General features: G+C 42.5%; 1 protein-coding gene across 4 annotated transcripts in view; it reads left to right on the top strand.

Moving 5' to 3' along the window:
- The window catches only part of SUSD1 (sushi domain containing 1), a 113567-nt gene that overhangs the window by 14911 nt on the left and 85823 nt on the right, over window positions 1-12833 (top strand). For all 4 annotated transcript variants that reach the window (XM_079112662.1, XM_079112663.1, XM_079112664.1 and 1 more), the window contains 3 exons: window positions 224-379; window positions 9834-9986; window positions 10919-11098. In XM_079112662.1, coding sequence (XP_078968788.1) covers window positions 224-379; window positions 9834-9986; window positions 10919-11098 — 489 coding nt within the window. The remainder of the gene's footprint in view (window positions 1-223; window positions 380-9833; window positions 9987-10918; window positions 11099-12833) is intronic.

Genomic DNA, 12833 nt, shown 5'->3' with positions numbered 1-12833 from the left:
TGGACTCCCAGTTGGGATGTGGTTTTGGATACACGTGTTGCATAACAAGAGAGTCCCTGGTCCTCTAGTCTGGGAAGCATAGTGAAAGGAAACGAGGTGGGGAACTAGATCAGTGAGCTCTTCTCACCGCACAGCGATCCCGGGGTCTGTAGGGAGTCAGTCTGGGCTATTGAACATGGTGCAGACGGCGTCCTTTCTGTGTGTTATTTCCCTGTATCATCAGATAAAAATGAGTGCCTGCTTGGAGCCACGGTGGTCTGTGGAGACCACACATCTTGCCACAACACCCTGGGAGGCTTCTACTGCATTTGTCTGGAAGGCTATCAAGCCACGAACAACAAGAAGACATTCATTCCCAATGATGGCACCTTCTGCACAGGTACTTGAGGGACTGCGCTGTTGGCCACCTGGTGGTGGCAGAACAGCATCTGGGCTGTGGAGGGGCTGAGGAATGTCCCAGACAAAGTGTGACCTAAGGGAGTGACTCTCCTTTAAGAATAACTATGGAGGAGAGCTGGGCGGTGGGGTACATGCCTGTAATCCTAGCAACTCGGGAGGCTGAGGCAGGAGGATTGCAAGTTCAAAGCCAGCCTCAGTAAAAGTGAGGCACTAAGCAACTCAGTGAGACCCTGTCTCTAAATAAAATACAAAATCAGGCTGGGAATGTGGCTCAGTGATCAAGTGCCTGAGTTCAGTTCGCTGTCTTTTAAATTTTTTTTACCCGCCCTCCCCCCCCCAAAAAAAGAATAACTCTGGAGGACATTTGGGTATGGACGAAGTGTTAGTTATTATTAGGGAATCAATGTTAATTTTGTGAGATGAGTTCCTGGTGTGATGGTATATAGGATAATACTGTTCTTATTTGGGGAGATGCATGCTGAAGTGTCCAGAGATGTTCTTATGAAGTGTCCTAGTGTTATGATATCTGTAAGATACTTTTTAACTTGCAAAATCTGAAAAACTCTTGAATTTTTGATGGTGATGATGGTCTGTGGGAGTTGATTGTAATATTATTTTTCTGGTTCTCTGTGTTGGAACACTTTTATCATGAACCCTGAGGAAGGACCCTCTGGAGACGGTGTGCCAGCTGCAAATTCTTATAACTGCAGACGGGGTGTCCTTTGGGTGGCTCTGGCTCTCACCAGCTCTGAGCATACCACCCACTGAGGACCTGGGGGTGGACTGTATTGTTAGCGTTCAGGGTGTCAGAACATTGTCCCTGTGAAGTGGGTGGACCTGCCATAGGAACAAGCTGAGAGAATACTTTTGGGATCATGATAGCTTTGTTGGTCAATTTTCTAGGCATTTATTGGTCAAATGTAAGGTGGAAAAAAACTCCAAAAATTTCAGTGACTCTTCTATTAACTGAGCTCTACTTATAACATGTTACAATAATATGGCTCTTTAACTTTCTTTTAAGATTTTTTTAAAAAACAAGCAAAAATCCACCTACCTTACAATTCATTAATGAAATATTTGTACCTGGTCCCGGGATATAGTAAAATACCAGAAAGACCCAGATCCTAAGTCCAGGAACATTTTGTTGATGAGGGGAGGTAGATATTAAATAAGGAAACACTGAGAAATAGGTTTGCATTGTAATTGAATAGGATTAATTATTTTCATGATTTTGCTCTCTTTTTATTTAGTATGTGGTATGTATTTTTCACTCGCTGACGAATAAACTGTGAAGGAAGAATATTACCATCATTCAGGGATCAGGAAGTGACAGGGAACACAGCTGGCGCAGAGGACATCTTGATTTTTCAATTGTCCCAGTGTCCACTTGAAGCTGCTCCAACCTGACCCTCTGTGAACATGCCCCCTGAGGGGGACGCATTGCTCAGGGACTGGCAGCCTCTTGTCCCACGGCTCTTACAGGTCTGGGCGGGATTCTTTCAGTTTCTTGCCACATGAATCTACTTTTTTCATGGTTCTGGAGGCTGGGATGTCCAAAATCAAGACACCAGGGAATTGTGTGTCTGTTCAAGGCCTGCTTCCTAGGGTCTTTTCCTTTTGTCCTCTGGCTCTTTGACTTCCTAAGAAAATTGTTGAATGGTCTTAAAAAGGAGAGGCAGAAAAGTCCTCCTGGTTCTGAGATGGTTTGCGTAGATTTCCTGACTACTTAAAAGCTTTGAGTTACTTCAAGGTTTTCAGGGAAAAGAAGGGGGGAGAGGGCATGCTTTATTTTCCTCCTGCCAGGAACTGTAGCTTCTGATGCTCTGCTTCTTTCTGCCTCTTGACCTGCACCAAGGTGAAATCCCTCAAAGGATATGGTTGATTTATTATTGGCATGAATGAATGCATTCTGTCTGAGAAAACTTATTATAATATCCTGTTGGTTTCAGATAGCAAATTACTACCTACATAGTTGCCGAAGTCCAGTGTTGACAGATTAAAGTAGGTACATTAACAGAGAAAAGATGGTGATTAAAGAAAACCGTGTAAGATGATGATCTAGGGTTCAGCTCATTCATCACGTATTTCTCATGTCCTCCTTCCCTGACTGGGCTAGGCCAGTGAGAGGTGACAGGCAGACAGCTAATTTCACCATCACAGGTGTTAGTCACAGGAAAGCAGAGGTGATGGCGGGAATCCAGGGGGGACACTTACCTGGGCAACGAGGAAGGGGAATGTTCTGGAGGACGTGACACCTCGAATTGTGTTTTCAAGGCTACGGGAGTTTGCCAGGAAAACCTTTGATAACTATATTTATTAGTATACTTCCAAGGGATGCATTCAACTTTTGAAAGTTAGGAAGAAGAAAGAGGAAGAAGAGGAGGGGGAAGAAGATTTGGGGAAGGGGAGTGAGAAGGAAAGAGGGGAGGGGGAGGAAGAAAATATTTTTTGCAAAGGTCCAATAGGTGTCAGCCAAAAAGAACTAATCTGCCTGGAATGAATCCTGATCCAGGCTCTGCCGCTGTGTATTCTACTTTTTGCAATTATCTAGTGATCTTCCCCTTTAAAAAAATTGGGATTTAATTCACATCCCACAAAATTCGCCCTTTTGAGGTGTATAATTCAGTGGTTGTTAGTATATTCACAAAGTTACGCAACTGTCACTACTAGTTCATTCTAGAATGCTTCCATCATCTCAAATGAAGCCCCCGCCTCCATTGGTGGTCGTTCCCATGGCCTTTCCAGTTGAGGCCTCTGATTAGGCCTTTGTAAAAACTGATGGGTGACTTTTCTTGTTGGTACTGAGTTTCTTTTAAAATCATATTTGCCAGGGAAAATTAGTGGACTTTAGCTGGGGCCGAGCTCAGCAAATGTGGGGGTATCAGCCATTATCCAGTGTTTGCTTGGTTCCCAGATTCCGAGGAATCTTGTATCCAGATGTTTGTTGTGATTCATAGAGTTACAGTCAAACTTAAGAGCTGGTTGTGGGGTTGGCCTCCTGGGATGCCACCAAAAATAGATGAGGCATGAGTGGCAGGGGTTCTCGTCGGGGACAATTCCAGCCAGTTCTGAAGAACTGGCAGATGTCTGGCCCCAGAACTGAATACCTCCTGGGACTCATGGACACTTTGCCACAAGGCACAGCCCGGGGGAAGAAGCTCTGTGGCAATTTCTGGGTGAGGGCAGTGTGGCAGGGGTGAGACTGATGTAGGGGTGAGGCCTGTGGCTGTCGTCTCCCTACCAACAGGACTCCCAGGAGGCAAGGCTACAGCAAAACCTGAAAGCTGCAAACCAGCTTCTCTGTGCCGTGGGATTCTCCAGATCCTGAGGATGCATCTCAACATGATGGCAGCAGCAACTCTCTTTTTCTTAAGTTCATCTCTTGCAGCATTAGGACCTGCTGCTGTGGCTGCTGGAGAAAGATAGCAGCACTAGGCCCTGGCTGAGAAAGGGGGATAAAGGCAGGAAAAGAACCCAGGAAGCTTCTGCTTTGCTGTTCATCATTTCCTAGAACCTCCCGCCCAAAGCCTGGATCCTGTAGGTCTGTCTGTGGTGAGGTCATTCCTAGACATAAGTCCTACCCTGCGGAAATGAGGCTAGAGATTCCAGGGCAGGAGCCTGTTCTCCCGTCAGCCAATGCCTCAAGCTTCTCAGCTCCTGCTGTTGTGGGTTCTGGAGCAGACGGATGTGATGTGTGGGCCCGCCAAGATTCTGCTTCCTTGCTGTCCTTGGGAAATTGCCGAGTTAGCTGGGAGCTGTCCTGAGGTTTCTCCCAGTGATTTCTCCAAATGGAACTTCCTTGCCTAAATCCCACTTCTTTGTTTTAGCTGGATGGTCTTCTTCTTCTCCCCCATCTTCTTCCTCTTCTTCTCCTCCCCCATCTTCTTCCTCTTCCTCTTCTTCTCCTCCCCCTTCCCCATCTTCTTCCTCTTCTTTTCTTGGTACTAGAAGTTGAATTAGAAGTTGCTTTGCCACTGACCCATATCCCCAGACCCTTTCATTTGTTGAGGCAGGGTCTCACTACATTGCTTAGGGCCTCGCTCAATTGTTGGGGCTGGCGTTGAGATCCTCCTGCCTCAACCTCCCGCCTCAGCCTCCCAACTCTCTAGGTCTATAGGAGTGCACTGCTGCACCTGGGTTTTTGGATTTTATTCTTAAAGAGTTGTGTTTTACTACTCTGAAAAAAGGAGGAAGCAAGGAAATATAAATCCAAGGACAAGTACATTCCCCGGAGGGTGTTGCTCTGTCCTGTCCAGAATCGTGTGGCTCTGTGACTACCTCCCTAGAGTCTTGCTGACTCTGATTTAGACCTCAGGGCCCTACTGTTACTCCAGCTCCTAAGAGAGAGAGGCCAAAGTTTCTCCATCAAAGGAGGTTAAGCAAAACTCCGTCCCCTAAAGCACCAGGGGTCCAGATGAAGACGTCATTGGTCCTCTTTGGAGTGAGCAGAAAATGCCTAAGCACCCCCTGCAGGTTAATGTCTCCCACACCTGACTCTTGCCTTCTGTTATTTGCTCAAGCCCCAGGATATCAATTTTTTCCAGGTTCCTTTGCAAGTCCCTCCTGAGAATAGTGAACTATGTACACAGGGTTCTTTTCCAAGACTCCATAGGTTTAAGGACTCGGACTTATCTTCAAACCATCTACAAAATAGGTTTTCCTAAACAAATGATGAACATGGACAGAACTGAAGGAAATGTTCATCTTTTTTGTGATCCTGCATCTCTAAGCAGCCCCTCCCCTTTCTTGACCTTATTTATTCTGTTGCTTCACTGGCTGGAGTATTTTCTCAAAATTATTTTCAGAAAAGAAATGTCAGTGGTATAATTCTCGAGATCATTCATGTTCTAAAATGTCATTTCTTTTCTTAAATAGAGCATGATGTTTCATTCCCCTTTCCTTAGAACTATAAATACTACTCCACCGCCGTGTAGCATTTAGTGTTTCAGACAAGAAATCCTAGGTCAGACTGGGTCTCTTCTTCATAGGTTACCGTTCCTTTTTCTCAGAAGGTTTATTTTTCTCTTATTCTGTGGGATTCAGAATGTCTTTAATTTTTGTATTTCAATTTTTATTTATTTTTGTGGTGATGGGGATTGTACCTGGGTCCTCACACATGCCAGGCAAGTGCTCTACCACTGAGCTATACCACAGCCCCTCCTTTTTTTAAATAATAGCTTCTTTGAGATATAATTTATATGTCCTAAAACATATCCATTTAAAATGTACAATGCAGTGGTATTCACAGAATTTGAATTTGTATATTCACAGAATTCTATAAACATCACCACCTAATTTAGATTTTTGTCTGCCCCAAAAGAGACCCCATACCCTTCGTCTCTCTGGTCCCATCTCCTGCTGACCTACAGAACCACAACTTCACCTTTCTGTAGATTCACCTGTTCTGGAGACTTCGTATGAATTGGATCAGGCAGTATGTGGCCTTTGTGTTAGAGTGAGGTGCAGAAATGGTTCATATATTTCTTTCAAAGACTCCCTTCCCTGGCTGCCATACTTCTGTCTTTTCTACCTGGTGGTAGGGAAAAGAGTGGGGTAACAGTCCTGCACTTGGGGCATGGAAAAATCAAGAGTGGTTCCATGGAACCCTGATCCTGGAGGTAGGGGCGAGAGCCCCCAGAGGAGGCAGCAGGAGAAGGTATATAAGCCATCTTCCACAGCTCTGGTGGCCAAGTTCAAACTTTATTTTTCAACCAGTGCCCTATGTTATCTTCAGGAGAATGGCATGGCAGTTACCTTAAAAGTCTATTTGTATTTCTTTTTTTTTTTTTAATTATTTTTTATTTTTACAGACTGCATTTTGATTTATTGTACTCAAATGGGGAACATCTTTTTGTTTCTCTGGTTGTGCGCCATGTGGATTCATACCATTCGTGTAATCATACGTGTACATAGGGTAAGGATGTCTGTCTCATTCCTCTATTTGGATTTTGAAGCATAAGCTGAAGTTTTTTGTTTTGTTGTTTTGTTTTTCCCCTTTGAGATTAGTTCTTGTGTATTCACTCCCTTCTCTTCAGTAATTCCTCTTCAGTGGACATTGAATATTTTAGATCTGTCTCTATGACATTTTGCTTTTGTTCTGTTATTTCTGTCTCACAAAATCTTTTTCTATGTATTTTTGGAGAATTCCTCAAGTTGGGATTTGCAAGTTTTTTTTTTTTTCATCAATGAGTAACCTATATTCAGTGCCTCCATGAGTTTTTATTATTCATGGTATTCATTGAGTTTTTCAGTATTCATATTTTGTTTAGTTTTTAAGTTTAATTGTCTTCATAGAAGTCCCTCTTTTAAGTTGATGCATTCATTTCTTAATCTCACTTATTTGGACCTTGTTGACTCTTCATGGGTCAAGGGGTCTTGGTTATCTATTGCTGCATAGCCTATCCCCACCTGGGATCTCCCTCAAATGTAGTGACTTAAAACCAAAAAATTATGATTTCTCAGAATCCCAGAGTTGGCTGGGTGATTCTGCTTCACCTGCTGTGGACTGGCTCACCTGTGTGGGTACATTTAGCCTGTGGCTGGGCTGAGCTGCAGGTAATAGCAGGCCTCTCCCATACGTCTAGAGCCTCCATGCTTAGACATGTTGCTGGGGTTACAGGCATGCACTACCACATCCAGTGGAATTCTTCAAGTGTTTAAGCCAGTTCTGGGGTTAAAACCCTGCTTACTTCACAGAGGTTTCTCCCCCAGCCTCTGAAATGCTATACAGAGTTTACCAGTATCTACTGTCTTTGGCAATTGTTTAGTCAGCATTTCAGTTGACTAAACTTCCTTCAGTTCTTTTCCACCCTGTCTCTAACTTCACATGGTATCTCATTTTTAGGGCCCGTTTGAGTGGCTCTTCTCCCAAGCACAATAGCTTGGACTTCTTACGGCGTGGCCACCAAATTCCGAGAGAAGGAAGGAGGAAGCTGCCAAGCTCCTTATAAGCTGGGTCCAACAGGTCTCAATAGGTCTACTGTTACTTCTGTTGTGTTGACCAATCAAGTCTCAAGACCAACCTAAGAGGCAGGGGAACTGATTCCACCAGTTTTTATTTTTGGTTAGAAATTTAATCAAATTCTTCTCTTGAGAAAGAGTATGTAAGGGGAGGAGTTATTGGCAGCCGTCTTTGGAGACCATATTCCACAGGATTTCCCCAAAGTTTGGTGCAGTAAAGGTATAGATAGGAGTGATCTCACTGATAAGTGGATGATGATACATAATGGGGGGTGGGAGGGGTTAGTGTTAGGGTTAGAGTTAGGGTTAGGGAGGGGGGCAAGAATGGAGGAAGGAAGGACTGTATAGAGGGAAAAGAGGGGTGGGAGGGGTGGGGGAAGGGAAAAAATAACAGAATGAATCAAACAACGTTACCCTATGTAAATTTATGATTACACAAATGGTATGCCTTTACTCCATGTACAAACAGAGAAACAACATGTATCCCATTTGTTTATAATTAAAAAAAAAAAAAGTATAGATAGGGTCATCAGAATTGGTAGCTTGTGTGAGCTTCTTCAGCAACTGAGTGAGCGGCTGGCTCCCAGAGATCAGTGTGACCGACGAGGTGTGTGTGTGGGACCAGGACCAAAGAGAGGGAAACTACAGTGAATTTTTAGAAGAGTATATTTAATAAATTTATAAGGATTCTGAAATGGTTTTCTTCTCTCTTTTGGGGTGCTAACCTGTCCTTTCTTTATGAAATTATGGTGTTTGTAGTTTTTGTGGGGATGAAATAAAGATCTTGCCTGGCAAAATAGAATATTGGCTACTTTCTGTCAGTCCTTCTGAAGTTACAGGTCTTTGAAATCCCAGAGTATGGGAGCAACCAGACTTTCTTCACTCATGGTACTCCCTGTCCACTGCCCACTGCCCAGCCTTGTGGTTCTTGTAGATGTCCTAGGGAGAATGTCATTTCAGTCAGGGAATTTTTGTTTTTCCCCCAAGTGAAATTGATGAATGTGGTTCTGATGGAATTCAAGTTTTTTTCTTTATCTCTCTCTGTCTCTGTCTCTCTGTCTCTCTCTGTCTCTCTCTCTCTCTGTCTCTTTCTTTCTTTCTTTCTTTCTTTCTTTCTTTCTTTCTTTCTTTCTTTCTTTCTTTCTTTCTTTCTTCTTTCTTTCTTCTTTCTTTCTTTCTTTCGTACTGGGGATTAAAACCCAGGGGCACTTTACCACTGAGATACATCCTCAGTCTATTATTATTATTATTATTTATATTTTGAGACACGTTCTCGCTAAGTTGCTAAGGCTGATCTCAAACTTGCAATCCTCTTGCCTCAGCTTCACAGTTGCTGGGGTTACAGGCATGCACTACCACACCCAGTGGAATTCTTCAAGTGTTTAAGCCAGTTCCGGGGTAAAAACCCTGCTTGCTTCACGGAGGTTTCTCCCCCAGCCTCTGAAATGCTATACAGTGTTTACTGGTATCTACTGTCTTTGGCAGTTGTTTTAGTTAGCTTTTCCACTGCTGTGACTGAAAGTCCTGACAAAAACAATTTTCGTGGAGGAAATGTTTATTTGGAGGCTCCCACAGTTTTAGAGGTTTCAGTTCATAGAAGTCTGTCTCCGTTCCTTGGGGCTCCAGGTGAGTCTGAACATCACAGTGGAAGAGTGTGGCAGAGGGAGTCAGCTCCCCTGATGATCAGGAAGCAGAGAGAGACTCCATTCTCCAGATACAGATTTATACCCCAAAGCCACGCCCCAATGCCCACCTCCTCCAGCCACACCCTACCCACCCTCAGTGACCACTCAGTTAATCCCATCAGGTGATTGATTCACTGAGTGGGTTAAGGCTTTCATAACCCAATCATTTCTTCTCTGAACCTTCTGGCATTGTCCAACGTGAGCTTTTGGGGGACACCTCACATCCAGTCCGTAGCAGCAATCTTCATTCAGATTAAGTCTCCAAGGGGCCTGTCTGGTTCTTCTTGAAGCTTATTTTAAGCCCTCTACTATTGAGAAAATGAGTGAGTCGCTTCTTAATTACCCACTTCTACCTGCCACACCATCCTGTGCTCAGGAATGACAAACAGGGAAGCTGTTTGTCAGTTCCCCTCAGCATTTTCCCCTCTTGTGCAGATTGTTTTAGGTTTGGAGCTCCACTTTAGGTATTTTAGTGTGAGGTCGGGACCATCTTTATTTATAGTAATTGAGTGCGTTCTTTTTATTGGGAACGTGGGATAGTTGTGGTTTTTGTTAATTTCCAGAGCACACTGATAAGTATTTATTGAGTACTTCCCATGTTTTCAGTGCCTTATTATGTGAAGAACAGGTGAGAAGAACCCTTAAGGAGTAACAGAAAGTGCGTGATACAATTGCAAACAAATGTCCCCTTGTGAGGGTAGATGGAGAATGTGAGAAAACACCTGTCACAATGTCTCATTTTTTTTTCTTTCTGTTTTTCTTTTTTCTGTATTTGGGATGGGTTTTAAGACATTGATGAGTGTGACGTTTCCGGCCTGTGCGGGCATGGAGGACGGTGTGTCAACACTCAAGGGAGCTTCAGATGCTACTGTATGGATGGATACTTACCAGCGAATGGGCCTGAGCCTTTCCACCCAGCCAGAGATGCCACTGCATGCACAGGTAGGTGTCTGCCACCCTGACGAGTATTTATTGAGTACTCGAAAACATGGGAAGTACTCAATAAATACTTGTCAGGAGTGCAGGGAGATCTGTGGTGCGACTTGAACACACTGATGTTCCTAGGTCTGCGATGGGGATGTGGGTGGAGATGATCTGTTCCTTTGCACTTTTGTGCAGCCTATGAAATAAAGCAAATAGTGATCTAATCAGGATAGAATGGATCATGTTAAAAAAGTCTAAACTAGCAAATGAGGTGTTTTAATAGTTAATAGATATTTTGACATCAATTATGATGTTAGAGAGTAAGTCTAGCCAATCTGGTAAAGATCCAGCATCTCAAAAGTGATGTTGAAAATTATAAAGGTACATATATCTTAAGGTATTTTGCAATTCAGTTTTTACCTCATTGGACTAGGTGTTTTTTAAGTTAGTATAAGTAAATGAGGGTTGATCGCTACATTATTTCATCTTTGTGTTTGTGTAGATGCTATTACCTATGGAAGTTCAGAAGATTGAATAAAGATAATCATTAGAAGTATGTCCAGAACTCAAAAGGCAAAAACTGAGCACAGGGGTGTAGGCCTCTGATCCCAGCAATTTAGGAGGCTGAGGCAGGAAGATTGCAAGTTCAAAGCTAGCCTCGGCAACTTAACGAGGACCTAAGCAACCTAGCAACTTATCTGAAAATAAAAATAAAAATGACTGGGGATGTGGCTCAGTGTTGTTAAGGGCCCCTGGGTTCAATCCCTGGTACCTCAAGAAGAGAGAGAGAGAGAGAGAGAGAGAGAGAGAGAGAGAGAGAAAGTTACGAGGAAATGAACCAGTGTACTTGAAATAGGGATTGGGGTATGTGTGTGAGGTATAGGGTAAAGGTGGAGAGAGATTGTGAATTTTGAAAATTTGTATTTATATAGTAATGAATTTGTTTTCAGAAATAGACTGTGGCGCCCCTCCTGATGTCCCAAATGGCTACATCATAGGAAATTATACCTCTAAGCTGGGCAACCAGGTCCGTTATGGTTGCAAAGAAGGATTTTTCAGTGTCCCAGAACACACAGTTTCAAGCTGCACAGCCCTGGGCACGTGGGAGTCCCCAAAGCTGAATTGCCAAGGTGAGTTTTCCAAAGGTCCAGGTTTCTAGTTATACCATCTCGAGATTGTTTCATATTTCTCCCTCAATTCTACTTTGGGTTAGTAACTGTTAAATAAGTCCAGTAAATCCCCGTTTGTTACTAGTAAGTTTTCAGTTGGTTCTCTTGGTACTTTAAGGAAGAGTGTCTTGTCAAGTGCAGATGATAATTCCATCTTTTAGCTTTCTGTATTTGTCAAAGTTATGTTTTTCTCTTGGCGGGTCACTTGGCAATGTTTTCAGAACAAAAACTTAAATAGTAGTGTTGTCTTTGTTCTGTTCTTGTTCCTGACTGCCATGGAAATGGTTGGACATTTCACCATTTGTTTTCGATCTTGGCTTTTTGATGCTGTATCTTAGTAGTAGAACCGTGAGCCCGTTACTGTTTTTAGCTCGCTTAATCCTTACAGTGTCCCTGTGAGAAGATATTTGTATCATATTTTACAGAGGAGAAAAATACTCTCCAAAGGAGTAATGAAATGGAGAGGCCAAATAACTTGTCTCAACTCAGAGATCCTTGTATCACAGATTCAATCACTCTGTTATACTGTTCCTGTTTTTAGGTTGGTGGCTTCGTTGTTGTTGTTTTGCTTTTTCTTTCTGTCATCAGCAACTACTATTTTAGTAGTTTGGGACTGTGTATAATCTTGAGGAAACTTTCATTCATTCCCATTATACTAGGAGTTTTTTATTTTGTTTTGTTTTTTGTTTTTTTAAATTAGAAATGAGTTACTTTGGGCTGGGATTGTGGTTCAGTGGTATAGTGCTTGCCTAGCATGTGTGAGGCACTGGGTTCAATCCTCAGCACCTCATATAAATAAATGAAATAAAGATCCATTGACAACTAAAAAAAATATTTAAAAAAAAATAAGTCACTTTTATCACATGTCTTTTAGGCATTCCTGAAGGTGATTATATACATATTTTCTCCTATTAAAACAGTAATGTGGTGGGTTACAATATTCAATTTCCTGGTAAGGATTAGTACTGATTGCTAGGATAAATTATTCTAGGCTTTGGGTGCCTTATTTCTTTAAACTGGATTTTATTTGATAAATCTTATGTAGATTCTTCCATTCATATTCACAGGTGAGATGGGTCTGTTTTCTTTTCCTGTGACATTTTTGTTGTATTTGGTATAAGTCAGAATTAAAAAAAAAAAAAAAAAAGAACATGAAACTGTTTCTCTGTTCTCTGGAACACTATAAATGGAATTTTTAACTATTTGGGGAGTTTCAACTGGAAAGTGATCTGAGTGTGCCACTTCAGGAGAGGTAACTCTTGGAGTAGTTTTGAAACTTTCTACACTTGACCAGGCGTGGTGGTGCACAACGGTAATCATGGTGGCTCGGGAGGCTGAGTCAGGAGGATCACAATTTCAAAGCTAGCCTCAGCAACTTGGGAGGCCCTAAGCAACTTATCAAGACCCTGTCTCAAAATAAAAATAAAGGGCCGAGGATGTAGCTTAGTGGTTAAGGGCTCCTGGGTTCAATCCCTGGTACCAACCAACCAACCAACCAACCAACCAACCAACCAACCAACAAAACAACTCCCACCCCACACTTCTTATACTTCCTGGTATGTTTAATTTTCTTATTCCTTTTGGGATCATTGTTGGTAATTTACATACGAAATCATCTATTTCCTCCAGATTTTCAGATTTATTTGTAGAGAGAAGTGCAAAGCACTTATAGTTCTAATATTCTGTAGTTGTATTT

The sequence above is a fragment of the Sciurus vulgaris genome (assembly GCF_902686455.1).
Source record: "Sciurus vulgaris genome assembly, chromosome: 15".
Classification (NCBI taxonomy): domain Eukaryota; kingdom Metazoa; phylum Chordata; class Mammalia; order Rodentia; family Sciuridae; genus Sciurus; species Sciurus vulgaris.
The sequence above is the reverse complement of the archived record's forward strand: the minus strand, read 5'-3'. Positions and strand labels throughout refer to the sequence as shown.